This window comes from Lutjanus erythropterus, chromosome 20, assembly GCF_056507025.1.
Source record: "Lutjanus erythropterus isolate fLutEry1 chromosome 20, fLutEry1.hap2, whole genome shotgun sequence".
NCBI lineage: Eukaryota > Metazoa > Chordata > Actinopteri > Lutjaniformes > Lutjanidae > Lutjanus > Lutjanus erythropterus.
The window spans coordinates 34,421,628-34,449,213 of record NC_139336.1 but is presented as its reverse complement, the minus strand read 5'-3'; the positions used below and the strand labels follow the sequence as shown (position 1 = coordinate 34,449,213).

The 27,586-nt window shown below is 41.4% G+C and overlaps 1 protein-coding gene across 1 annotated transcript in view; it reads left to right on the top strand.

The window, feature by feature from the left end:
- Positions 1 to 27,586, top strand: part of gfra2b (GDNF family receptor alpha 2b) — a 119,698-nt gene that overhangs the window by 38,977 nt on the left and 53,135 nt on the right. The window contains exon 3 of the mRNA XM_084746443.1: positions 12,887 to 12,964. Within this exon, the coding sequence (XP_084602569.1) occupies positions 12,887 to 12,964 (78 nt within the window). The remainder of the gene's footprint in view (positions 1 to 12,886; positions 12,965 to 27,586) is intronic.

Here is a 27,586-nt window from a genome sequence, read left to right as displayed (position 1 = left end):
AAAAACAACAAGTGTTATTCATGACATTGTTGGCAGTGTGCTGCAGGTGTGTGTGTGTGTGTGTGTGTGTGTGTGTGTGTGGAGTGTGTGTGTCCATACCTGCAGGTGAAACCACTGTTACAGCTTCATACATAAACATCTGGCCTGTTTATCATCACCTCCACCTCCACCCGCCTCCCCAACTCACCCCACCCTCAGGCTGGATTACTAGTCTGCTAACACACCTCCTCCCTCACTGCCTCTTTATTTATACACACACACACACACACACACACACACGCACGCACACACCCGCAGACACACTCTCCTCTCCTGCTGCCACACTCTCATGGTTTCAAGGTGGCTCATAATTCAAGAACATGTCTGTGATAATTAACCTTCAGGTGAAACAGTGAGCGTGTTATCATTAACCGTATGGCTGAGCAGAAAATTTAAATGACTACATTCTCCAGACTGATGTCACCGCTGCACAACGGAGACACATTTATTCCGAAGTCACTTCAATCCTGCTGCACCTTTATTCTATGTTTTTTCATATCTAAGATCAATGCATTTATTTATTGATTCTTATTTCTGCTTACATGCATCCATATTTGTAGTTTTCTGCAGACGAGGTGAACAGAATGATGTTCTGTTACTGTAAAGAGCTGTGTTTAAATCCTTCCCAGTGGAATACAGCCACACTTCAGACCATTTAGCTTTATATTTTCATCTAGATCGTGTAAAGCGGCAATAAATGTGTTCTGAGTTTGTCACACCACAGAAACATGTGCTATTAACCACACAGACAAATGTAAACGATTTAAAAATCATAAAAATCTATAATCAGGTCTCAGAATCATGAAAAAATGATGAGTTTTCTCTGCGCTGAAACGCCTCAGTGTCAAACACCACAATGACCTGAAAACCACCTGAAACATGGACGCTCCGTCCAGCAGCTTTTATGGACATGTCCAGATATGTTGGAGCCTCCAGAGCCAGAGGACGGTGACAGGGTGGTATTTTTTCATCTTCTGTGTCGGGTTGTTGGAACTAGCGACGGGTATCGTTAGGATTTTATTGATACTGATAAAAACAAACATGATGCAATGAACTGCAGCAATAACTTTGCATCAGCATCATTACATCAAAAGGAATCATCTCTAGGAAAGAACTATTTCATTTTTCAGGCACTTAAACTCAAGTTCACAGATCATTGTTACCAATTTTTTGATTTTTTTTTCTTTTTTAGTTTCTAAGACTCAAAGATTCCACTTTATCTAACAATGAAAAGTTATTATTATTTCAGCTAAAGAAAAAAACTTTTTAAAGTTTATTTCAAAATTTAAGTGTTTGAGTTGAGCTTAAAACTCAAAAATCTATTGTGGTGTGTTGCCTTGATATTATAAGTTTTTTTCTTTAGTGTACCTCAAATAGAGGTAAATAGAGCTTTTAAATGACGATGTTCTGATGGTGGAGGGTTCAGTGGTCAATGACTGTCAGCCATTCATCTTCTTCTGGTGAAGTTTGAGCAAATATCTGGTAAAACAGAAAATGGTGAGCATCGATTACTAACTGCAGTAAGACACTGAATGTTTGAGCTCCATCTTTTATCTCAGCTCGGCTCCTGACCTCTGAACTGCTGCTCACGTCTCAGATTTGTTCCTACTGACAGCAGAAACAAAAGTCAGACTTGCTATACGTCCCCTCCTCTGCATCCTCACTTTCCACAACTTCACATTAAGGGCGCTCTACTTCCTGCGTTGGCACTGAGCGTAAATCGTGAAATACAGAATCATCCAATCCTGCCATGATGTCCCAGGACGGTCTGTCTGCTCGTGTTAACAATGCACAAAGCAGCTCCTACGAATGGAGCTGCTGCCAGTAATTGCAGACACGGAGCAGCACTTTTGCCAATACCTCCGCCTTTTTTTAGTATTCCTTTCATCTACCCTCAGCATCAATCTATGGACATTACCCCGACTGCCAAATATAGAGCAGTCTGGACTCATTTCCAGCATTTATTTATTAAATAGAGATATCCAGACTCTTTTCCAGCTTTTATTTTGAGAAGCTGCTGCTCTTAAACCTTGATAATAAATCCTTCCTCTCTGGGCCATTCTGCCAAACTAATTTAAAAAGTATTTACATGTACAACTCTTCAGTTTTTACAAAGATCCCGCTGTTAACGATTGAAATCTAAAATATTTGAGACAGCATTGAGTTTAATATAAATATTATCATCAGTCAATCTTCTTTATATTTCTGTAAGTGAAGCTGCAAAAAACATTTATATTGTATTTTCTTTGTAAATCATGAAGCTTCATGTCACTCACAGTAAGATTGAATCTGTGGGCGGAGACTGATTTTAGCCACACCCCCACACTTCTGATCAGGAAGTCTGTCTTTGTCCCTGTCTCTCATGGCTGCATGTTGAGGACATACATCTCATCATTTTGAAGTAAAAGTGTTCAAAAGTTTGAAAATCAGGGCAAAACCAGTTGATTCCACTGAGCACGGGTAGATTTTTTAAAGATTTTTTAAGTATAATGAATCAATAAATTGATCATTAATTTTAGCAATGATCAATAAAGGACAGAGCTTATGATTTACAGCCTTACTCTGAACCAAGTGTTTCTTTTCTCCAATGAAGACACATGAGCAGAGCTGACTTGTTGACGTGTTGAACATTTTCTGCAGTCGCTCTGTTTGTTTGTCTGCAGCAGCCTCGTTTGTCTCTCATGAAGTATTATTTCTCTCTGTGTGAGAGTAAATTAGCCGACGCTCCCCGGGATACGATGATCTCAACTCTGTGACTATAGGCAGGAGCCGTGCCAGTCGAGCAGTGGGAGGCCGAGTCACTGCTAAATGCCAGACAAATGCTCACGGGTGGCAAACGATTGCAGGAAAATTTAGGGCAGGGTTGAAAAAGGACTGTAATAAATCAGCAGTGCGGTCCGCTGGCATACAAATGTGTGGTGCAAAGATTAAAGACAAAAACAACACCAAACTAGAACTGCAAGCAGTTATGAACGGGGGCCAAGCCTCCCCGCGCGACCCGGTCCCAGCGGCCCTCGGAACCCGCCACCGCGGGCCCCGAGGGTCGCGGGGCTCGGGGCGATCGTGGGGATGCGCGCCGTCGTCCGAGCTGCGGTATTCATGACCAATCATTAGGTAACTTTGCGGTCGGCCTCAGGAGGGAACCCACATCATGCACAGCGAATTTAGGACGACTCTGAGCAACTTTTGGGAAACCTGATGTTTTTGGGTTTGTAGCGCCCCCTATTGGCCGATCTGCACCAAATTTGGCACAGCGTCTGTGGATGACCTCTGGAACGAGCGTGTTAAGGTTGAAGTCAAAAGACTTTAGTTTGACCGAAATATGACACAACATGCGTTTTTTGAGCTAGCCAAAAAATCGTTCGGTTATAATTAGCGCATTTTTTTGGCGTGCAACAATTCTTTTGATAACTTTTGGTCAGACACGTGTAGACATCGTATGTGTAAAGTTTGGCGCAGATGGCGCTTAAACTGTAGGAGGAGTTCGAAAAAGTAGGTTTTGGACATGTGGCGACTTAGCGACGGCAATTTGCGGCAAAAGTGGGCGTGGCCTACGTCAGAAAATCCAGCGCTTTTCAGGGAACACGGCAATATGAGATTTTTCAACATCTCCTTAAAAATGTGGACGTTATAGGCAAAAATGCGTTATAGCGCCACCTAGTTGGGTTTGTAGCGCCCCCTATTGGCCGATCCGCACCAAATTTGGCACCGAGTCTGCGGATGACCTCTGGAACGAGCGTGTTAAGTTTGAAGTCAAAAGACTTTAGTTTGACTGAAATATGACACAACATGCGTTTTTTGAGCTAGCCAAAAAATCGTTCGGTTATAATTAGCAAATTTTTTGTCGTTCAACGATTCCTTTGATAACTTTAGATCAGACACGTCTAGACATCGTATGTGCAAAGTTTGGCGCAGATGGCGCTTAAACTGTAGGAGGAGTTCGAAAAGGTAGGTTTCGGACACGCGGCGACTTAGCGACGGGAATTTTCGGCGAAAGTGGGCGGGGCCTACGTCAGAAAATCCAGCGCTATTCGGGGAATACGGCAATATAAGATTTTTCAACGTGTCATTTAAAATGTGGAAGTTATAGGCAAAAATGCGTTATAGCGCCACCTAGTGGAGCACGAACGCGATTTTCGGTAGGCGGGATCTGAGTCCTATTCTACATGTAGCCATAAAATTTCAAAACCCTAAGTATTATACTTTGGCAGAAATTAATTTTTTTTGTTTATCTTGTAATAAGCCCCGCCCACATTGACCTGTCATGACCCCCTTGAAGATATGGCCTCAGGACCGGCCCTACGTCGTACGGACCAAATTTCGTAGAAATCGGTGCAGCCGTTCTAGAGATATAAACTTCCCATATCTCTAGCGCCCCCTATGGGCCAACATTCGCCAAATTCAGCTCATAGGCTCCCAGTCTCATGCCAACCAAGGATCTCTGATTTGGTGTCGATAGCATTTACTTTGACCGAGATATGCAAGATTTTCCATTTTTAAGGCTAGCTACGGAAATTTGTTCGTTAATAATTCGCGGAATTTTCAACCCCAAAAAAATCTTTTGATAACTTTAGCTCAGGAGGAGCAGAAGAGTGCACGGGCCAATTTTCGTGCAGATCGGACAAAATCCCTAGGAGGAGTTCGAAAAAGTAGCTTTTCCAGTTTTCGCGATTTTGCGAAAAAATTATTTAGGCGGAAGTGGGCGTGGCCAATTACAAAGTGACTCAGCTCCATTCAAGGAATTGGTGGATATAAGGTTTTTGAATGTGCGACATACGGTGTGGGAGTTATAGGCCAAAACGCGTTGTCCTTGCTTATAGCGCCCCCTGCAGGCGGATGTGTGCAGTTTTTTGCGTCTGAGGTCCCTGCGGGGGTCTGGGCCAGCCCTCAAATTTTCATCGTCCAAACTTGCACGGTTTAGGCTGCAGCATGAGTTTTATCAACGGAAGAATAAAAATAGAAAAGATGATGAATAATAATAATAAAAACCAGAACAAAAACAATAGGGTTCCCAGCACCGCTGGTACTGGGAAACGCGTATGCTTGCATCCGCGTTCCCCAGTCCCCGCGGGCTTGGCCCCCTAATGAGCAGAAGTTGTTAGTTTGGAGATCCTGGCACAGCACACAGAACGTTCTCCGAGGTGCCAATGAAAATGTCAAGCAGCCGGTGGATGGAGTGTGAATAAGCTACTCTCTGCTGAGTGTTTACCTGAAGGATAAAGGAAATGTTGGCTGTTGGGAGCAATCTGCCGTAATCCTCAGTCCATTTCCTGGTAAAGGTAAAAAGAAAACAAGCTCTTTGATCAGCTGCTGTTGAGGCGATGCTAAGCTCATGCGTCAACGCCACATTTAGTATTTCTGGAGTCACTTTCCACAGTCGTGTTCAGACTGCTGCAGCGTGCCGCTGCTCCAGGTGAATACAAGGAGGAAAGTAGCAGAATAAACTGCAGCTCTCTGAACTTTTACTCACCTTAGGCTCCATTTAAAGATGTAATAAATGGCTTATAACACATCATAATGTCACTGTAAGTAGATTAAAGTGCTCTTTAAGTGGAGACTGCTGTAAATCTGATAATCAGTGATAATACAGTTAAACAAAGACAAGATAGTTAATGTTCTATGCTGCAACTCTTTTCTTTTAACAACACTCAGTCAGTGTTTGGGAACTGAAGACACTAATTCACCCTTTGCTAAGCCCCGCCTCCAGACAGCAACTGTCCAATCATAGCTCAGCAACCATAACTAGGCCTGTCAAGCTTTCCATTTCTCTCCATGTTGAAGGTGCATAATATGCAAGGAGCACAGACAAAATACAACTATAACCTGTGATACATATAGAAAATTAATACAAAATAAAGTTTGAATCCTTTCTGAGGTGTTTTCCTGTTTAAAACACATGAAGCACAGTGTGATGATCAGTCTGATGTCTGATAAAACAAAAATATCTGAGCAGTTTCCTAAAATAACGCCTGAAAAAACAGATTCTGTCGTCCTGTCCTGCTGCCTGACTGCTGCCGTCGGTGAAGCAGACACATTATTTCTTAGCTGCCAGTTTTTAGATAAATTAATCTCCACACCACTGACTGAGGTCATTCCCGCGCAGGATAATCAGATATGGCATGCTCCCATTCAGCACGGATCCATCCAGCAAATTTAAATAACTTTATAATGACTCCACAAATGCAGGTTTGGACCCAGAAGGTGTGACGATAAATAGAAAAGTTTGTGTAAAAAAAAGACAGACAGGAGTCCGAGGTTCAGGCAGACGATCTGTTCACAGGCAGGCAGGTGAAATGACTGGAACACTTAGCGAGGAACACAGAGAACCATCTGATGGGGAGCACATGGAACTGGACCAGTATAAATACTGTAGGGTAATGGTGAGGGGGAGTGGGAACAGGTGAGCAGGTGGGTGGGGCAGAAACAGGGGTTACTGCAGGTCAAGAGGGCGTGACAGGCTCTGAAATAATGACATGTCTGTCATTCCTTACACACCAGTAGTTATAGTTGTAGTAGAATGTGTATTTTTCATATTTTCTATTTATTTAATGACTCTGTGCTGATATATTTTTCTCTTCTTGAATGGGAGCATCTGCAATGTGACCAGTTTCCCAGGAATCAATAAAATATTTCTAATTCTGATTCTGATTTAGAATATTTTCACCACTTTACTTTGCTGTCACATATTCTCTTCTGACCAGCAACAGTCGCTTTATAAGCCAAATATCATTTTCTCCAAACCCACCAAACTCCATTTTACCTGAGAACACAGTTGTTGGTCTACTGCTGCTCCAATCTGTTACTTTGTTTATGTTGTTGTGTGACATTTTAATGGGATGGTTCAGATTCACCAAAATGACAAAATAACACAAACAAACTGACAGATGGAGGCAGAAGTGGACCGACTACTCCTGTGTGCTGTCAGGTAAAATTATTGATTTTTTCAATGGAGTTTGGTTGGTTTGGAGAGTGATATAAAACAGTGGTTTTCTGTCAGAAATGGTTTCACAGAGTGATTCAAATTAAACTGATGTAGTTTTTTGAATGTCTGAAAGACACTGCAGGACATTGCTTAGCTTCCAACACTGGTGCTCCTGCTGCTTCTCCAAACATGTCAACCTCCATCTACTTAGACCTCGCAACCCAAACAAAAGTTGTCACTTAATAAGAAACTAAACAGAAATCTTTTTAAATGAGATTTTTCATTGAAACTAATAATGATGTGCTTTAATAAAGATGTTGAGTCTGTGATCATGTTCAGTCAATGAGCTCATGTCTCAGCAGCTGCAGGGTCGACTTCATGATATAAACATCACGTAATATGTCAAAGGCAACAGACGGTTCACACACACACACACTCAGCTGAAGGGAAACTGTCTGTTTCTGGATTCAGTTCAGTGAAGTGATCTCACTGGATGGAGTAAAAACAACACGACATTTTAAGGACAGCTCGTCTGTCATGTCTACGCAGGTTAAACTTTTTACGTGTTGTTTAAGGCAGTTTCGTCTGGTTTTATCAGCGCTGGCCTCACTGGAAACTGTGCATGTTGGTCTTGAACATGAGCAGCTTGTTCTGACTGATATTAACATTTAATGTTTGTTGGCGCCCCCTAGTGGACGTAGTAAGAACGACAGGAGAAATTTAAGGAGGCAGAAAGTCCATGTAAACGGATGGTTCAAACAAGCACCTGGCCTTTCAGCCAGGAGACTCGGGTCAAGTCCTGTGTGGAACAGAAAGTAAACATCGATTTATTTAAAGTTTTGAGTGATTTAAATTTTCATCACGGACGAGGCGTCCATCACATCATTTCCATGATGCAACATACAGACAGAGGTGGGAAGTAACTCAGTACAAATACATTGTTACTGTACTTAAGTAGATCTTTTCATTTTTTACCTACATTTGAACACAAATATTTGTACTTTCTACCCTGCACATTTTCAAAATGGACTTGGTACTTTAGTTGTAACGCATTTAAGAGGAATTATTGATTATTTTTATTTTGTGCCATCTTCACACATAACAAGAAGAAAAAGATACGAGACATAAAACAACATGGAAGATGTAAAAATGTGACAAAATATGTAAAAGATGTAACAAGAAGAAAAACCGTGTAACAAGGTGAAAAATTATATAAAAGATACAACAAGTAGGAAACAATGTAACAAGACAAAAAAACAACATAAAAGACAAGGAAAAAATGACAAGATGTAACAAGACAGAAAAGATGTAACAAAATGAAAATGATGTAACGAGCTGAAACAGACGGACAGAGACGGAGACTCTCTGCTGCAGAACAGATTCAGTTCAGTCGTCTTTACACAGAAACAGTCAGTAGAAATGTCCCTCAGAGAACAACTTATACTCTGAGTACATTTCAGAGCCTGAACTTTTTCATTTTTACTGCAGTAAACAAGTTGAATCAGTACTTCTACTTTTACTCAAGTATCTGTACTTCTACTGCAGTAAAGACTGAGAGGACTTTAGCTTCCTCTGCATGTCTCTTCATGTAATTTACTAACTCAGAAAAGTGTATTAAATATGGTTCATGATGCTGGACTGAGTGTCATGTTGCATCTCAATGTCACACTCTGCATGCATTAGCAGTATTTCTATATTTATACCTGGAATTAAAGCTGCTCTCTCTCTCTCCCACACACAGTACATTTCTGTAAGATACATGCATCATTTGACAGGCAGCAGTGGGGGGTCAAAATAATGTGTGTGTCTTTGTTTTTCTCTTACAACACACTGTAGATTTGGCAGTCAGCATGTCAAAGCATCTGTTTATTCACTGCTGTTGTTCTGCAAAGTCTCACAAACACAGAAGAATCAAATCAGTGCAGCATCAACAGATCATGTTGATTTTTCATGCATCATCCTTTAGATGTGATTATTTCATGTGATTTTATAGTTACTGAATATTACATTGTGTGTCTTGGTCACATGTGGTTTGTGTTGTGTAACACTGCTGCATTCAGCCTGCTCTCACCAAACAGCCTTGGAATAACACACTAATGTCTGATGTCATTTTTTCTGTTATCAGAAAACTCTTTTGGCTTCATGTATCAGTTCATGCTAATCAATTTGTACTGATGTATGCAGATACTACGTCAAATGTCATAGAGAGGAAATGTCAGGTGACGTAGAATAAAAAGTGTCAAAGTCCACACAGAGTCAGGCTAGTAGTTTCCCTCTGTTTCCAGTGATTGTGCTGATCTAAACCAAATGGCTGCCATTTTTTCATCTCTTTTAATGCTGCTGGAGAGAGCCAGGCTAGCTCTTTCCCTCTGTTACCAATCTTTGTGCTAAGCTAAGCTAAATAGCTGCTGGTTTTGATTTGTTTTTTACTATTGCCACTGTTGGACAGAGACAGTTCAGCTGTTTCTCTATAAAAATGTTACGTATTTTAGCTATAATTTTGTCTCGAGTTTCATGGGTTTATGTTTTTAAATGTATTAGTTAACAGGGACAGTGGACAGTTGCTGACTGTCCCAGAGTTATCTTAATAGCTACATTTCATTAGCAGGCAAGTCCACAACGAATGATATCATCCAGGCCCATAATTCCTGCAGAAAATAAAACGTTGCATCATTTTAAGCTACATGTACTTTCCATTTACAACATTACATCATGGACGTGAGAACAGCAGTCCCATTTTCAAAGTGATGTCTGAGGACGCTGCTCTGTTGTCGACCATTAATGCAACATTACAGCCTTTCAGACGCAGAGCTGCTGGTTGAGGTGCAGTGAAGGAGCCTCTGGTCGACTGTGTGCTTGTTTATTGTTAATGTGGCTGCAGGAGAAGAAGAGTGAAGAGTGAAGTTGATGATAAGCTCCCTGCTGTCTCCTTCTGTTGCAGTACTGTCCTGAAGTGACATTTAGACACTTCTGCGTGCTGTTTGTCTTCTCACTGCTGCACAACAGCAAGCAGCCAACATGATGATGTGACTGTCAGATGGACTCTCGACTCCACTGGCGAAGCAAAATACAAGTTTCACGTGCAGAACTGAAGCTGAGCACCAACATGTAAATATACAATAAACTACACAAAGTATCTGCACAGTAAATACACACACTGCCTGCAGTGACTGCTGTCTCTGTCCATGGTGCTGAGTCAGCAGGGTTTTCTCTCTGTTCTGTGGATGTTCTATTAAGAACTGAATACAGAACTCAAATATGGCACGTTTTCAGTTTAGTGAGACCTGCTGGCCCGGTGTCTCAGTCTTTCCTGCTCTATGTCTGTGGCAGCCTGCAGAATGTGGACAGTAGTGTTTGTCCTGCATCCATGCACGTCATGGTTTGGACTGTTTTGTGAGTTATTTCCTGTTTTATTTTGTAGTCCTCGTGTCTTGACTTTACTTCCTGTCTTTGTCCCTTTCTTGCCCTTGCCCCAGTTTGCTCGTCTCTTTGCGTCCTCCCTGTCCTCCACATTTCTGCTTCATTTGTTGGACTCTGAATTTGTTTTTTTAAACATTTTTGGGGTCCATCATTGATTTTTTTCACCATCTCATTTTTATGATCTCAAATGAAAACTTCCTTTGATTAACAGGCCCTAGTTAGGGTTAACCTATGATTGGACAGTTGCTGTTTGGAGGCGGGGCTTAGAGAAGGGTCATTCAGCAGTCCCTGAAAACTGCAGGTCCTCTCTGACTAACAAATGTTTTGGGTTGCCTTTTTTTAAATTTTATGAACTTATCTGTCACTGTAATGTTGTTTATCATCCTTTTCATTGTTTAATCTTTTTATCTCCTCTTTTGTCTTTTCTACAGAAGTAAAGTTATCACAAATGAATTATTTCATGATCTCAAGATTACAAAGCCTCTTTTCTTGTGATAACAGGTTAATTTATCTTGTTTCTTGGAAAAATAAATGTACTTTTTATGAATGAATGCTAGAATGATCATTTCTTCTGCATCTTTGAACTAATCCTAGTTTCCTGTAGTCTGACATGATGCAACATGATGTTCACCGACAAAACTGTCTCCATCGCAACGTATTTCTGCAGAAATATAATTAGCAGAAAGGCTCAGTTCAGTCTGAATTTAGTGAAAGAAATCAAAACATAATTCAGCTCATATTAAGTGATGTGTGATGTCTGCAGAATCAGCCAAATTGAGCTCATTTGATTCTTGTGAACGTTTCACTCGGAGCTCTTAGCTCCGTTTCTCTGTGTGATTTACTGTCGCAGCTTTTGTTTGTCGTCCTTGATACATACAGCAGAGAGTACATCGTGTTTTTTAGCAGCCAAAAACAAACTTTTATTGGGTGAAGCTCAGATAAAAACACAGAGAAATGGAGACAGTCACCGGGCCTCGGCTCTGCGTGGATCGTGTTTAAAAGACTTTCTGAATGATCACACTGCAAACCTGTTAAAATCAAAACCCTGACATGATTGAAACTGTCAGAAGATGACACCTTTTTTTTCTCACAGGTGTCACAACACATTGTCACATCACATCACTCGTCTGCTCCCCTAATGGCACAAAATACAAGTCTGATGTTAGACTGGATTCAGAATATTGTCCCATATTTGACCCAGAAGAGGAATTACTCAGAGTCCTTTATTTCTGCAAAGAGAAACATAAAAAAAAAAGTCAAATATTTGGCTTTGATGGGACACAACTCATGAGGGTGTGTTTAGTCATAATCAGAGGACAAAAAGTCTCTTTATCAGGGATTTATTTTCCCTGCCAACCACAACACGTCTTCATATCTTAGCAACAAAACTGGCTGATCAAAGTCCGAGATGACGTCCTCAAATGTCTCGTTTTATCCACAGTCCAAAGATATTCAGTGTACTGTCAGAGACGAGGGAAGAAACCAGGAAATATTCACATTTAAGAAGCTGAAATCAGAGAATTTGAAGAACTTTTTTTTAATCTAAAAATGATTCAGAATAAATCTCGATCATGAAAACAGATACAGATTAATTAAATTAATAACAGATTGATCATGTTTTATTCTGGGTGTCAGGTTATTAAATTGTCCAGCTGTTCCTTCCTTTGTTGTGTGCAAATTATTGATTGACTGATCAACTGAAAGACAAACACATGTTGAATATTCCGATCAGTGAAGCATGTTTTCACTAGAGGTCATGATAATGAATTGGCAGCTGTGTGCTCACTGTGCATTTTTTAAAACTGTAATCCTGCTAATAACCCACATTTTTACTAAATGCATCTGTTATCTGATTGCATATTTTTATCTGCAGCTGTAATTGAATACAGTTACTCCCTGAGCCTGGCAGCAGAGGAAACATATGTCTGAAGGTCTGAGCTCACATGTCGTTTTATGTTGAACATGAAGTAAAGAGAATCAGTTAAGATAAAATGACTGCAATTGTGATGCTAATTTACGTTAGCGTGTCACTGGTAAATTCCATTATGTGTTAGCATCAAGCTAATGGACTGAGTGCGAGTTATTTATATGTATAAAAAATGTATTCAGGCATTATAAAAACAAGAAATCATGCTAATGGACGTCAGACATGATGATATCCACAGAAACATCTGGATGCTCGAGGCTCCATCGTCTCTGTCACCCCTCTGCTCCATCCAGCAGCTGTTTTTCATAATAAATATTATTTTGAGATATTTGGGGTCAGATTCTGCCCCTCCCTCCTCACTGTAATCATTTTCACACCGTCTCTAATGTGTTTTCAGACCTGAAATAAAATGGATTCATGCTGCTGTGAGCTTTTTGCACAACAGCACGCACAATTTGACTTCTCCAGGTAGAGCCAGATGTTCAGGTGTGTGTACCTGGCATCACAGACACAAGTTGCTGCTGCTGCATGTGTGTGTGTGTGTTCACAGTTTTTGTGTGTTTTCTGTTGTTTTTCAGGGGAGGAGTTTTACGAGACGTCTCCGTACGAGCCGATCCATTTCTCAGAGGAGTTCCGACATGCCTCCATCATCTCAGGTGAGGCTGCTGTGTGTATGTGTGTGTGTGTGTGTGAGTGTGTGTGTGTATGTGTGTGAGTGTGAGTGTGTTACTGAGCAGATTGAAGAGACTGACACACACTTATCGAGGTTGCAGCAGCAGTGAGGGATCGGGGGAGGGGAGAATACAAATCTGTGCGTCTCTCCTGCTGATTAAGATGAAGCGAGCAGCTCGACCCGCACACTCCATCTGTGAACGTGTCGATGAATGCGTGTCTTTGTAATGAAGTGTGTGTGTGTGTGTGTGTGTGTGTGAGAGAGAGAGACTCACACTGAAGCAGCCCTGTTTTCCTCCCAAAATTTTCATGTAACACAACACATTTCTCGTAGTTTTGAAGGGCAGACAGATAAACTTTGTTCATTTATTGTCACTGATTTGCCAATAAAGGAGCAGTCCACCAATTTTAAACTTAAAGGTCACTTTACTCGCCCTGGTTCATGTAAAAACAGTTGAATATTGTCTCCTGTGGCTCTGCAGGAGAACATAACCCTGATGATGTCATGGTGATGTCATCAGGGTTGTCTTTGCATTGACCCTTTCGGAGAGTTTTAAACGTGGCATTTTCTGAGGCATTTCTGCTGAAGAGGTTTGCATTGTGGGAAATGTAGGGTTAAGAATTGTTGGAGTTCGGCCCTCAGTCACTGCACATCATCAATCCAGATGCCATTTAGGAGGTACTGCATGGAAACAATGCAGCTTAATTCACAACTGTTCCTCAATTTTATTGCTCAAAATGGTCAGTTTGGTCAACCAACTATATATTCACAGGCCAATTTATTAGGTACACCTTGCTAGTACCGGGTTGGTCCTTAATTCTTCGTGGCAAAGATTCAACTATGAGTTCAGTTCACAACTCAGTTGTGAGTGAAAATCCCAGTAGATCAGCAGATTCTGAAATATTCAGACCAGCCTGTCTGACAACAGCCATGATGCGTTCAAAGTCACTTCAATCATCTTCATCATTCTGATGCTCAGTTTGAACGTCAGCAGCTCGTCTTCACCATGTCTACATGAATAAATGGACTGAGTTGCTGCCATGTGATTGGTTGATTAGATAACTGTGTTAACAAGCGCTTGAACAGGTGTTCCTAATAAAGTGGCCACCTTGATCTCGTGAGGTTATAGTTGCCCACATGTGCACGATGTCAGAGCAAATTAGGATCAAGGCGGATACAAATCTAGCTGGCATGCCTTGTGCAGTGATCACAGACCTGGCTCATCTCAAACACACCTATTTTTGAGGTACGGTGGTTCGACTGAAGAGACTTGTGGGAAATGTAGGATTCAGCAATGTTGGACTTTGTCCCATGTGATATATTCTGCCTCAGCTGAAGTTGTGAATGTGCTGTTAGTAGAGCTGTGCGTCTTCGACTTGGGTCAAATTTAAGCAAAAAGAATGAAGAATTCAGTGTTTTACTGGAACATCAGTGCATTTTGACATGCAGATGTCATATGACCTTTGCCAAGTGAGGTTGGTTGCAGGTCATTTAGGTTTAGAAAAAGAATCCCAAGTCTTATCATGTTTACTGTTAATAAAACTCAAACATTTTATGCCCGCTATGTTGAGTCAATTGTTATCAGAAATGGTGTCAAATATCAATATTTTCAAGGTATTGTATCAAAATGAGGATTTCCAGTATGGTGACAACACTCAGCCTTTAAACGATGCTGCTTCACCCACCTCATCCTCACTCTTCATCAGCAGCCCACTGATTGGTCAGACTACATTAGACCTGCTGCACACACACACATGCTCTGTTTCTCTGACTGCGTGTCCGCCGCTTCACACGCAATCCTGAGGAGTGTTTAAATGTCAGGAGCCCCGAGCAATACATCGTCATTTACACACTCTCTCTCTCTCTCTCTCTCTCTCTCTGTGTGTGTGTGTGTGTGTGTGTGTGGTCAAACAGCTGTGAAATAGACTCGCAGCTCTGTAAATTGGGTTCTGCTCTCTCAGATTAACACAACACAAGTACAAACATGGTCAAAGCAGGAGAGCTGCAACCAATGCAACTTCAAAAAGCACTTTCTTTCCCTCCTATCTTTCACACACACACACACACACACACACACACAGGCGGTGGTGCAGCGGTGCAGGTGGTGTGTAACATTTCAATTATTTCCCATGTCCGACCTATAACATCGCTGGAAAACATGACATCAATCTCTACACGTATGCTCATGCATGTGCAGGATTGATGCAGCAGCAGCAGTGAGGAGGATGAGGAGGATGAAGAGGGTGTGTGTGTGTGTGTGTGTGTGTGTGTGTGTGTGTGTGTGTGTGTGTGTGTGTGTGTGTGAGTGTGTGAGTGTGATGGTGGTGGTTTCCCAGCAGTCAGTGCTGTTTGTTAAAGCTGTTTGCAGTGTGTCCATGTCTCTCAAATCACCTGTCGACTGGAATCTGAAAGCATGATGTGAAGATCCAGAGTCACAGAGGCTCCGAATGCTCACAGCAGATAAAGAGGGAACAAGAAGGAGGGAGAGAGGGGAGGGAGAGAGAGATAAGAGGATAATACAGAAGTGTGTTAAATAGCAGTGGCAGAAGAAAGAGCACTGGAACATTAAAGTATGTTTCAGACAAGAGTGTCACAAATTGATTGGAGGGGAAGGCTAGGCGTGACAGAGTGTTTGTGAATATGGAGCTCCGTGTGTGTGTGCATGTGTGAGTGTGTGTGTGTGTGTGTGTGTGTGTGTGTGTGTGTGTGTGTGTGTGTGTGTGTGTGTGTGTGTGTGTGTGACAAAGGGAGTTCCAAAAGTAGTGAACTGTTTGCAGACTTGAAAGTACCAGCAGAGAGAATATTTAACTTATCAGGGAGCGTACAGTGTGTGTTAGCAAATAATAATGAGCATCATATAACAGCTGAATACCAAACTGTGACATTTAGCCTGTACTGAATATTTAAAGGGATAGTTCGGAGTATTTGAAGAGTGGTTGTACTTAATAATAGCAGTGTATTATCTACAGTAAGCAGCAGAATCGGTGTAGGAAGTTAATCAATGTCCTGCTGTGGACAGATTTTAGACACCTAAAAAAGATCAATATCAGTTTAAGTGCACGCTACTTTTAGAATATTGTCACTATGGGAGTCTGCTGAGAACATCAATCAGTACTAGAAATGGCTAAGAACCCAGATGTAGATGCACAAAAAGACCTTAAGACTTAATTATACTTCTTTTAAGTACGAAAATAGATGCATTCATTTCAAACAATATAACAGTCACTCCCAACATACTTCCAAGTGTCCCTTACGTTGGCATGGATGCTAAGCAACACATTCACTCGAGGGCGCCACTTAGAGTCAACCCCGACGACGAGTCCTGAACAGGCAGAAGAGTCAAACGTTTCTTGAAAGTTTCGACAACAGCAAACATGGCAATGCTGAATTCCCCAGATCCACTTTATTTTAACCAATCCAAAAGCAGAGAACCACGAAAAACTACGTTACGTTACGTTACGTTACGTTACATAACATAATATTACGTTACGTTATGGAGCTTCAGTTGGAAAACCACATTTCATTTCGTTCACGTACAAAAACTACAAGGCGGTCAACAAGAAATTAACCACAGTATGAAAAACATGCAGGTTGAAAATTACCGACAGAGACGCAACAACTTCCAACTTAGTTTTACATTTTAAGTTGTACGAAGAACAATAAGTGAAGTTAAGGCTGTGTTGTTAAGATGGTAAGATTTGGTAAAGAGTGCATTATGACTAATTTAGGACTCTACAATAATTTAATTTGGACTCTACACTCAAAGTTTAGGACTTGGGACTTCAGTGCAATGACTTAACATTTACTTGTGACTTGCAAAACAATGACATGGTCCTTCCTCTGATTGGACCAAGAGGCCGGGGACACAGATAAACTGAGGTGAAGATGAGGTTTTTGTATTCAGTCTGGAGACAACCTGAGATCATTAGCATGTAGTTTGTATCCTGTTAATCAGACACAATCACTTCACAGCTGATGATCAGACTCATCACCTCTCTGCTCTCAATAAACAGCTCTTCTTCTTCATTTCTCATCTCAGGCTTCGTCTTTTTAAAGCTCCATCAAATCTGCATCCATTAGCTGTGTTTTCAGCCTCTGACTCTGCAGAGACGTCCATCTGTGGCTGTCCAAAGACCCGTCTGTCTGTGTCGCAGGTCACTCTGCAAGTTCACTGAAGCTGCTTCACTGAGGCTTCAGCCCGATTTTACTGTCCTCTCTCCTCTAACATGATCAAATCTGTTAGTCTGCAGTGGTTCAGGGAGGAGAGGACACAATGAGAGGAGAAAAGGAGACAAGGAGAGGAGAAAAGAGAGAGGAGGGGAAAAAACAAGAAAAGAGAAGAAAGGTGAAGAGGAAATGTGAGACAAGAGCCTGAAAAAGCAGAAAGCAGAGCAGAGTAGATAATCTATCCACAGGGGAGAGAACAGTAAGACGTTTCCTACTGACACAGCTTCATCCCTGTGTGTCTCTCTGTGTCTGTGTGTGTGTGTGTGTGTGTGTGTGTGTGTGTGTGTGTGTGTGTTTTAGCCACTTCTGCTTCCATCTGCATGAAAGCAGCAGTGCCTAAAAAAACCATCTTCGCTGGATGGGACATACAATCCACACGCCTGACCAACCTGACCAGCCAAACCCTCTGCGGGCAGAGCTGCTGCTGGCAGAGACAAAGGAGGACGATACCAGAGACCTCCTGACGCGCTGCAACATTTGGGCGTTCAAGATGTTTAAAATTTGATGTTTTGACTCCTAAAGATCTAAGTTAAAGTCCAGGAATGGCAGGTTCACACCAAAAGGTCCAGTTCCTGAATCAAACCAAGTCAAAGATGATACATTTGGGGACGTTTCCAAATTTATATGTGCAACACTGCTGGTACCTGACTCTTCTTTTATTTTATATGAATTACACAAAAGACAAAGAAAATATGATCATTTTTACTTATTTTGGCCACAGGTGGTCATACTGACCCCACGGAAATTGCTGCTGTTAACGTGTTACTTTATGTTTAGGTGGAGATGCATCTTGGTTGCTTAGCAACTACCATCGTCTCTGTCAATAAAACTTCACAAGTGGCCTCAATTTCCACTATTCTAGTCTCTCTTTTGCTGGGGACCACCTACAGCCTGTTCAAGGAATCCGATAAGTTTCTGAACCTCTGCCTCAGAGGACGGCGCATATAAAGTTCTATCAATAAATAATCAGCATTTTTCAATTTGTCCTGAGTCCAGGTTTGTCTCCTCTCAGTCCAGGTTTTGGTAGCAAACTGCTGCTGGTTCACCAGTCACCAAAACAGGAAGAGGAAACTTTTTTTAAGCAGTGAAATGACACATATGATGATCATCACTCCAGAAAACAAACACACCAGGGTTCACTTGAAATAGGTCTAAGGGTGTTTTCACACCTAAAAGTCCAGACTGAGGTCTGAACCAAGGCTCATTTTTTTGAAACACTGTTTGCATTTGGTCCAGTTAGTTTTGGTTTCACATCGCAATTATCCAAGTGGACTAAAGAAGTTTACACGTCATACGTCACCTACACAGGCTGCGTCTACTGATATTTGACAATGATTGTTTAATAGACCAAACCAGACCAGATGTCAGTTAAAAATCTGGTGTCCTCTGGTCCCCATCTGCTCCAGTGGCTCATTTTGTTTTGAGTGTTTTGTCTTTCTAGCTCTGATGATATTCTGTTGTTATTTCCTGTAATTGATCTGAAAGTCTGTCCCCTCCATAAAATGTTTTCAAACTGGAGACAAACCGAACCATGGTTCAGTTTGATCCTGACTGAGACCACCTCTTTCTATTGTACCAAAGACTGGCTTTTAGGTCCAGACCGAGGTCCGTTGGAGGTTAATTTTTGTCCAGACCCCACCCCTTTGAGGCAGACCAGAGAGCGGTTGTTTGTTTACCAGAGTTTCAGTCATCAAACCAGCAACACCGAGGAGGAACCTGCCCTGCAGCAGGTCAGCTGTGCCACAGTCAGACTCACTGTATGCACACTGCTGGTGTAAGTCCTGTCATTGGTCACTTGCTCCAAGCAGCATCACAGCATCTGCATCTACGTTTTCAAAGTCCATGGGAAACAACAAAAAAAAAAACCCTCTGAGCTGCAACCTACATGCTGAAAACAGTAAATCTCAGCGCCTGGGACGCTAACGGTACGAACGGAAACAAGCTAACAGCTGTCACTAAGTGATGTAGTCATTTTCTTCCCAGAGCTCGCCTCCCGATGTTCAAATGTTCCACCAGAACTGCACATTATTTTGCAGCAGTTTTTCACTGCATCCTGGGCTTAGCTCCGCCCAAAGACATTTGTGATTGGTTTAAAGAAATGCAAACAAAGCAGGGCGTTTTTTTCCCCATAGAAGAATGTGTATGTATTATCCTGTGCTGAGTGCTGTGGAGAGACGTCCGGATATGAGAGACTACCGGTGCCAGGGTGACCAAACAAGTACATCACACCGGCCAACAGAGGAGGACTGAAAGACGAGTAATAGGACTGTTCTGGATTTGGGTTTCCAGTGGCTTTAACTTTGAAGATGAGAGCAGCAGGAGAGTGTACTTTTGAGATCTTTTTGCAAAGTCACAATGAAAGTAAAACATAGGTTTTAATCTTGCTAATTTTGTCTGAGATTACACTTTAGGCTTTCTGGAGATTAAAAAGTTCCATCAGTCTTAAGTGTTCCTGGCAGCTTCTGATGACAGGCTAAAATGAGAGTAATGAGTTGTCCTCTGATGGACTTTTTTCTGTGTCTCAGTATAATCAGGAGGTAGTTTGTAGACAAAGACACGTGTGACAGACATGGAGACAAAAGAGTTCAGCACAGATGTGAGTTAAAAATCTTCAGTGTTTCCGTGTTTTCAAAGCTGAAAGACTCTGCTGCTGTTTGACATGTTTCCTGGAGACACAGTAAGGCAGTTTGTTCACTCTGAGGTCAGACCTGAGACAAACAGCACAAACTTACAGAAAATATGTGAAAACATGTTTTATTCTTTAATGGAATAGATTTGGATTAGCTCCTGGATTAGGGTTTGGATTAGAGTTTGGATTAGTATTTGGATTAGGATTAGTTTAGTGCTACATGATGCAGTTTGAATGCAGCTTCATACAATTACATCATTTTTCTTATTGGAGGCCATTTAGCAGAAATCGTGAACGTGGTCTTCATAATAATTTGGAATTTTAATGCATTTAACAACACACTGTAAAGAAGGAAAAGTTGGCCAAACTCAAAACTTGAAAATAAGATTTTAGATGATTTAAATTAATTTCTTCTGTTTGGATTTTGGGTTTATCCAATTTAGAAGTTTTACTAGAGAGACTTGGTTCAGGACTTGCCTGTCTTGACTTGACTGCAAAGACTTGAGACTTTCTTGTTCTCAAATTAATTATTTGTAATAAATCATGAAATTTTAACTTTTGTTTCAATTAATGAGAGAAAATGGCCCCTAAAACACAGATACTTTAGGGATTAAAAGTATTTATTACTTTACTTTACTTTACTGAAAAAAGTGTGTTTATAGTTAAAATGTATTCAGTTCTCTTAACTTATTGCAAAAATTGTGTGAATAAAAGTTGGGTTAGTCAATAATTTGAATTTATCTGTAATGAAAGAGTACATGTAACAATTAATTTCAAACATGTAAACTCTGATAATCTCCAACTTTTGAGTTTAACTGATTGCTTCAATTTTTTGAGTACTGCTAACTTATTTGTTTTTTACAGTGAGGAGGCAGGAACACGAGTAAACTGAGGAGAAAATGTGGTTTATATCCAGTCAGAACACAGTTGCAATAGGACAGTTGCAGATGGAAAGAAACTGTTCTTAGGTTTTGGTCCTGATGGACTACAGCCTCCTGTCGAGGAGAATGTCTCAAAGACTTTGTGTCTGGGATCATATTGATTTTTTAGCTGTCTAAAATACTTTTTGCTGCTGACCCTGTCCACTGCAGGACAGCAGCTACACCAGCTCTCCTGCTGCTTCTCCAAACTGTCGAGTGCCATTTACTGTAGTACCACGTGTAACCACATTTCAGAAAACCTGAACTATCCCTTTAAAATGGTATTACATTTGATGAAGACCACATTATAACTTGTTTATGACTCAAAACTCAAAGTTTAGGGCTTTGCACTTGAGTGCAAAGACTTGCTTGTGACTTACAGAACTTGGTCCCGCCTCTGCCGACCTACACGACTTTCTTCTTTATTTTACAAAAATATTGATGATTAATGTCCACAAATACATGAATCTATAGATTACATTTCATGCCTACTTCATGAACCACTGCGATGCTGGTCTGGACGTCCCAGTGAAGCAGGCGAGGAGCAGTGAGACAGACGTTAGTGTTTGTTTAGAGCAGAGTCCTTGTGGACTGCAGCAGCTCTCACTTTGTGTTGATAAACCACAGAGAGCGTCTGCCTCCTCCACTGCCTTCGGTTCTTCTTCACGTCTTCCTTCATTCTTTTCATTTCCCCTCTCTCTGTCACAACCCGGCCTCCTTTCCTCTTTCCCCCGTCCTCTCCTCCTCCTCCTCCTCCTCCTCCTCCTCCACCGCCCGGTTCCTCATCCCTCTCACGCCCACTTCCTCCCTCCAGTTCTGCTTTTGACCTTGTTAGATCATGTCTCAGTGGTGTATATACTGTATATGTGTGTGTGTGATGAAGAACGGACGCTGGAGCGCAGTTTTAATAAAACATTATGTGTGAGTGGCTTGTATGTGTGAATGTGTGTGAGTGTGTGTGTGTGTGTGTGTGTGTGTGTGTGTGTGTGTGTGTGTGTGTGCATACACCCCAGGGCAGGGCTTTGTGTGTTGATCCTGTTGAGGTTGTGTGTGAGAAAGATAACAGGACAACCCAGGGCAACTCTCTAATTGGCCCGCTCTCCTGCCCCGGATACTTGCTCTCTTTCTCTCTATATATATCTGTTCCCTTTCAAACGCCGCTGCTGCTTCTTCTTCTTCTTCTTTTTTTTCTTTTACTATGAGGTGGTGCGAGCCACGCCGTGCATTAAACACACAGGGGAGAGAGGAGGAGGAGGAGGAGGAGGAGGAGGAAGCAGGGAGCTCTGAGATGAGAGGAGGTGCCGCAGGTTGAGAGGGTTAAACAGCGAGACCGACGCTAATGAAAATATCATCTGAAAGGAAAGGAGTCGTGTCTGTTTGAAGACAGTTTTGTATCTCTTAGCTCGAGTCAACAGATGATTAGTGCGTCTGTTTAAATGTGCTGCTGAGTGAAACATTTCAGATTTGGATGTTTGTACCTGATGGTCTGTTTGTGTTTGGTCTCTGCTGAAGGGAAATATGCTTTGCTGTGTGCTTATTTTTAATTCATGAGGCTTTAGTCTCTTGTTTGCTCACAGCTGAGGTTGTTCAAGTGAAATGAAAGACCAACTTGACACTAAATCAACTTTTTTGAGTTAGTAAATTACATCTACAGTCACTTGAGTACATTTAGTATTGATCCTTGTTCCTTTTTACAGTGTTTATAGAGAGCCCAAGTGAAACCAGATCTTCCAGCACCGGTGCAAAGGGCCAGTCACCCCCTCTGGTGCACCCATGTTTGAAAACAAGGATGCAAAAGTGCCCTCTTGGATGCCCCTATGGTGGTTAAAACATGATGAAGTGCAACCAAAAGTGCCTGTTGTGGACAGAATGGACAAAATGTGATAAAGTTCCCTTTAGGGTGTTCATCTAGTGGACAAAATGTGATAGTGCCCTCTGAAATGCCCTTTTAGTGGACAAAATGTGATAAAGTGCCAGAAATTGGTACAGCTTCATCTTAAATGCACAGCTGTTTCGCCACGCTGGTGCCGTTTTCATTTTTTCCACCTCTGCCCCTCAGACACCCTGAGTCCACCACTGTCTTCAAGGTTCTGATGCAGAAGTAAGAAAGCCTCATTCAGAATGAGAATCCCAGAGTGCTGCTGGAATTACACATTTAGGCCTACCTGGAAGGTAGCATCGCTCTGGTTCCATGCCCAGTTCCAAAACAAATGACTGGGAATGCATCTGACATTAGTTGGGGTGCAGTTGTATCTGGCCAGCAGAAATCAAAAACAAAATCGGTGTTACGGGTCCGAGTGTGGTCCCTGATGAACAGATTATGCTGGAAACCAACAACACAAATGGCAAAAGTTGTAAAGAGCAGTAAGCTGTAAGTAAACAGCGTGTCGTTCCTTTCAGCAACAGTTTGTTTTATCAGTCAAAATGTCACAAATCATATATTGATAAATGTTGCAGAGCCATGAAATGCCTCATGAAGAGCTTTGAATAGAACCATTTCATAATTCATATTTTACAGCAAATCTTCAACAAATCCAAACTTTTAAATAAACGGTGGATGGTCAGTGAAACAGCAGAGAAAAGTATTAGAGGACAGACTGGATTTTATATCTCAAACATCTGCTAACTTCCTGGTGGAGATGTTAGATCAGCTGTTCATAAACTGTATTAAATAATGTCTTATGATGCACTGATATATTTTATGTCAGGTTTACACCAAGAAGCTTTATTTAAACAAAAGAAGCTCTCAGGAGAGCAGCTGGGTTTCTGTGAAGTCTTTATTCTGCACTCATTAAGAGCAGCTTCACACTGAACCTCTGCAGAACCGCTCGGAGCATTAAGCCGAGTGTGGTTCCAGCGGTGGAGGCCTGTTTCATTTCATACAATCAATAAGCTTGGATGTGAGGAGGTGAGAGCTGCTCCCGCGAGACCAAACATGCTCCTCTAACCGGCTGCATTAAGGCAGGACACACTGAGGTGGCTGGAGAGTTTATTTATGGACATGAAGCACATGTTTCCTGTCCGCCCCTGAACACATCGTCAAATGTTCTGCATAACAAGTACTTCACAACCCTCAGTGGTACCGAGCTCTCTTCATTTGGCTTTCAAGACGTATGCACTTAAATCCATGTAGTTCTCTCACTGTACTGACTTCAAAGTGGAGAAAATGAGCCTGTTGTTACTTTATCTTTTCTCTCTGTCAAGAATGAAGATGTGTTGATAACCAGATTTAGCTGAAACAGAATGACCTAGAACAGTAAATCATATCTATGAATTAAACAAGTAAGGCCTCATGCAAGAACCCTCAACGTTTAGTCTGAAAGGGATCGTTTGGGTTTTTTCTACACTATTCTTTGAATATTTTCACAACTGTACCTCACCTTTTCTGACAGGAAATATCGTGCTCTCCAAAACCACACTCTTAGAAATAAAGATGCTAACTAGAACCATAAAGGTTTCCTCAGCTTGTCCCCATAGAAGAACCCTTTCTGACTCCTGTTAGAATGTTTTATTGTTCTACTTAGAATCCAACAAAAAGGGTTATACCGAGAACCATCTGTGAAAGGTTTCATCCCTATGAGATACTGTACAGAGAACCCTTCTCCACCCTAACCCTCTCTGGAGGTTCTATCCAGAACCTTTACACCTTTGAACACGCTTAGGGGGTTCTACTGAGAACTTTTTTATATTCCGAGGGTTTCATCTAGAACCCACCCAGGAACTTCTACTGAGAACTTTCTTATATCTCAAAGGTGCATTTGAGAACTGCTTGTGCTGCTTAGTGTAATTTATAAATAAATAAAGTATAAATAAAGATTTTTAAAGATTAGAGAGGCTGCTTTCAGTCATTTTAAATGTTCCCATGTGTGCAGAAATTTCACTGCAGCAAATATCACTAATATTTAAGCAGAAGCACCAAAACATTGTGGTTCTAAACTTGAGAGGACAGAGGAAACCCTCCAGAGGAAACAGAGGAAATCTTTTTAGACAGCTCTGATGGACGTCAGGATTTATGTGGCTGCTTTATGAACTTCGACTGTGTGCGAGACCTTTTGGAAAAACACAGAACATTACATGTTGTGAACCCACCTGTGTAGCTGCTTCTCACTATCTGAATAATGTGTCTTTTAAATAGCAGGAAAATAGTGCAGCATTGACTTTAGACCAGGTTTTGTTGGTCACGCACCAACAATTCATCTGACCACACCTCATTTTAAGACGAACACACCTATGGGTGCACAGATGGGCACAGGAACATTTTCTCCTTACACAGTGTGGGTGGTGTGGACGTGACAACTGTGTCGGTCAGAAAATACAGATGACGGCTGCGCTGTCCAGGTGCAAGACAGAACCCTCTGAACCTGAAGTTTACTGTTTGTGACTAAATATTTCCTCTCTGCAGATATGATCTACTTCTTACTCTCCTGTCTCTTCCTCCTCTCCATCTGTCTGTCTGTCTGTCAAATGTTTTCTGCACTGTTGGTTAAAGTGAAAAGTTTTTCATCCAGCGTCAGGCACGCAGCCAAAACTTTGCTGCCACGGCTCCTCCAGGCTCCGACTCTTCTCTCAGTTGAAATGAGGCACGGAGACATTATTTTTTCTCTTCATGAAAACCACTTGGCACAACAATAAGAAAAAACTTTATAAAAACTCTTTCCATGATGAAAACTGTAGATAATACACCATTAGAATGTTAACGGCCCACTTGCTGTACAAAAATGAATTATTTGAAGAAAAAGGGTCAAAACATGCTGTTATATGAGATCATGAACGGTTTGTTGAATCTTGATTTATAACCTTAATTAAATCAAGTATTTTCATTGAGATCAAGATCTGTTGTGTGAGAGAACAAAGAAAAAGGAACACAAATGTAACCAAACAAACAAAAGCACAAAAAGCATCTGAGACAATGCCAGCTGGATGAGACATTCAAGTGTTAAAGTCCTCTGTCGTTCATTCCATTTATATAGTTCTCTGTTTGTTAGTGAGGATCAGCCTACTGTTTCATTCAGTGTGGAGCGAGCAGCATGAGAATAAAGTCGAGCAGAGACACGATGGTCGACTGTACAGTCATTTTTACTCAAGACACAAACTTTATTCTGATATAAGAAACCCATTTTTATCTTTAGTTTCTGCTGTTTAAAAGACAGACTGCTGTTGAGCCAAATTCACAGGCACTTATAGCTGTAGGATTGGGCTATTATGGTTTCAGTACCATTATGTGTGTAGATGGCAGGGAGATGAACTGGAATTATGGGTTCTTTGTCTTCTCAGTGTTCAGTACGAGCTTGGGATCATGCCGAGATGTCTGAAAAACATTCAAGGCAGATTGTAATCTTGATATAGTTTGAGTTGAAAAGGAGCCAGATGCAGATAAGACGGTGTCATCTGCATAGAAATTTATATTATAAGTCTGTGTTGGAGTTATGATATGTTTTATGTAAATATCAGTGTTGTAGTCAAGACCACATGAAGTGAGAAGACAAGAGAGACCAAGACCAAGACTTTGAGGCTTTGTCTGTAGTTTGTAGTGCTTGAGTCAGACATAACATAACTTTATACATTAGCTGCATAGCTTTATGTGGCCTGTCTTGTCATTGTTTATCATAAGCTAGCTAGCTTTGCTAGCATCACCAACAGCTTCCTCTTTAAGTTCTGATAAAAGTTTGACGTGGTTCCAGCCGCCTCAGTGACTGTTACATTGCAGAATTTATACACTGGACAAGATGCCGGTTTGCAGATGAACTCTTTGTGATTTAGGTCAGAAGATTTGTCTGACATCTCCTCCCAGACAGCTACAACTTCTTTTCCCAGCCAAATATCACACTCTCCACACCAACCAAACTCCTTTAACAAAATCAGTCATTTTACCTCACAGAACACAGGAGCTGCTGGACTACTGCTGCCTTGATCTGATACTTTGTTGGTCTTACTGGTGTTTTAAAAAGTTCAGATTCAGAAAAGTCGCACAGTTACACAAGAATACTAACAGATGGAGGCAGCAGTAGACCAGCAACTCCTGTGTTCTGTGAGGTAAAATGACTGATTTTACCCATGGAGTTTGGTTGGTTTGGAGAACTGATATTTAGCTTATATATAATGATGGTTTCCTCTTGAAAAAGGCGGTCTGACAGCAAAGTAAAGCTGTAAAAATATTCAAAATATAGCGTACACTTTCACTGATATTGTAGGGAATACAACCCCGCTTCAAATATACCAAACTATCCCTTTCATAGCTTTGTGCTCAGTAGGTGTCGAGATATTTCACAGTGACCTAGAAATGTCAGGTGGAGAAGAAAAAACTACAACTACCAAAGGTTGATTCCCCAAATTTTGCACCAAAGAACCCTCCTGAAAAAAAAGAAAAAGGCTGAGTGTGTCACTGAGTGTGTCAGCAGCCATTTTTACATCCAGTCACCAGAGGAATGTACAGTATTCAGTTTCATTCAGAAGCAACTCTTCAATACAGAATCAGCCTTTCCTGGAAACACACTGCTGTTTATCTGTACAGCTCAGGGCTCTCTCTCTCTCTCTCTCTCTCTCTCTCTCTCTCTCTCTCTCTCTCTCTCTCTCCGTGTGTGTGTGTGTGTGTGTTAAACTGCCAGTAGATGTTTGAGTTTGAAGAGAAATATGTTCCACTAGAGGAGACTTTGTCAGTGATAATAAAATGCTCTAAAGCACTACAGACAGAACCTCCATCTGATAAACTCCTACATACAGAGAAAGTGTGTGTGTGTGTGTGTGTGTGTGTGTGTGCTAACGTTCAGTCAGACGAGCACCAAGGTTATCTGCAGGGGAACAAACACACACTCTTAGAAATAAAACAGCT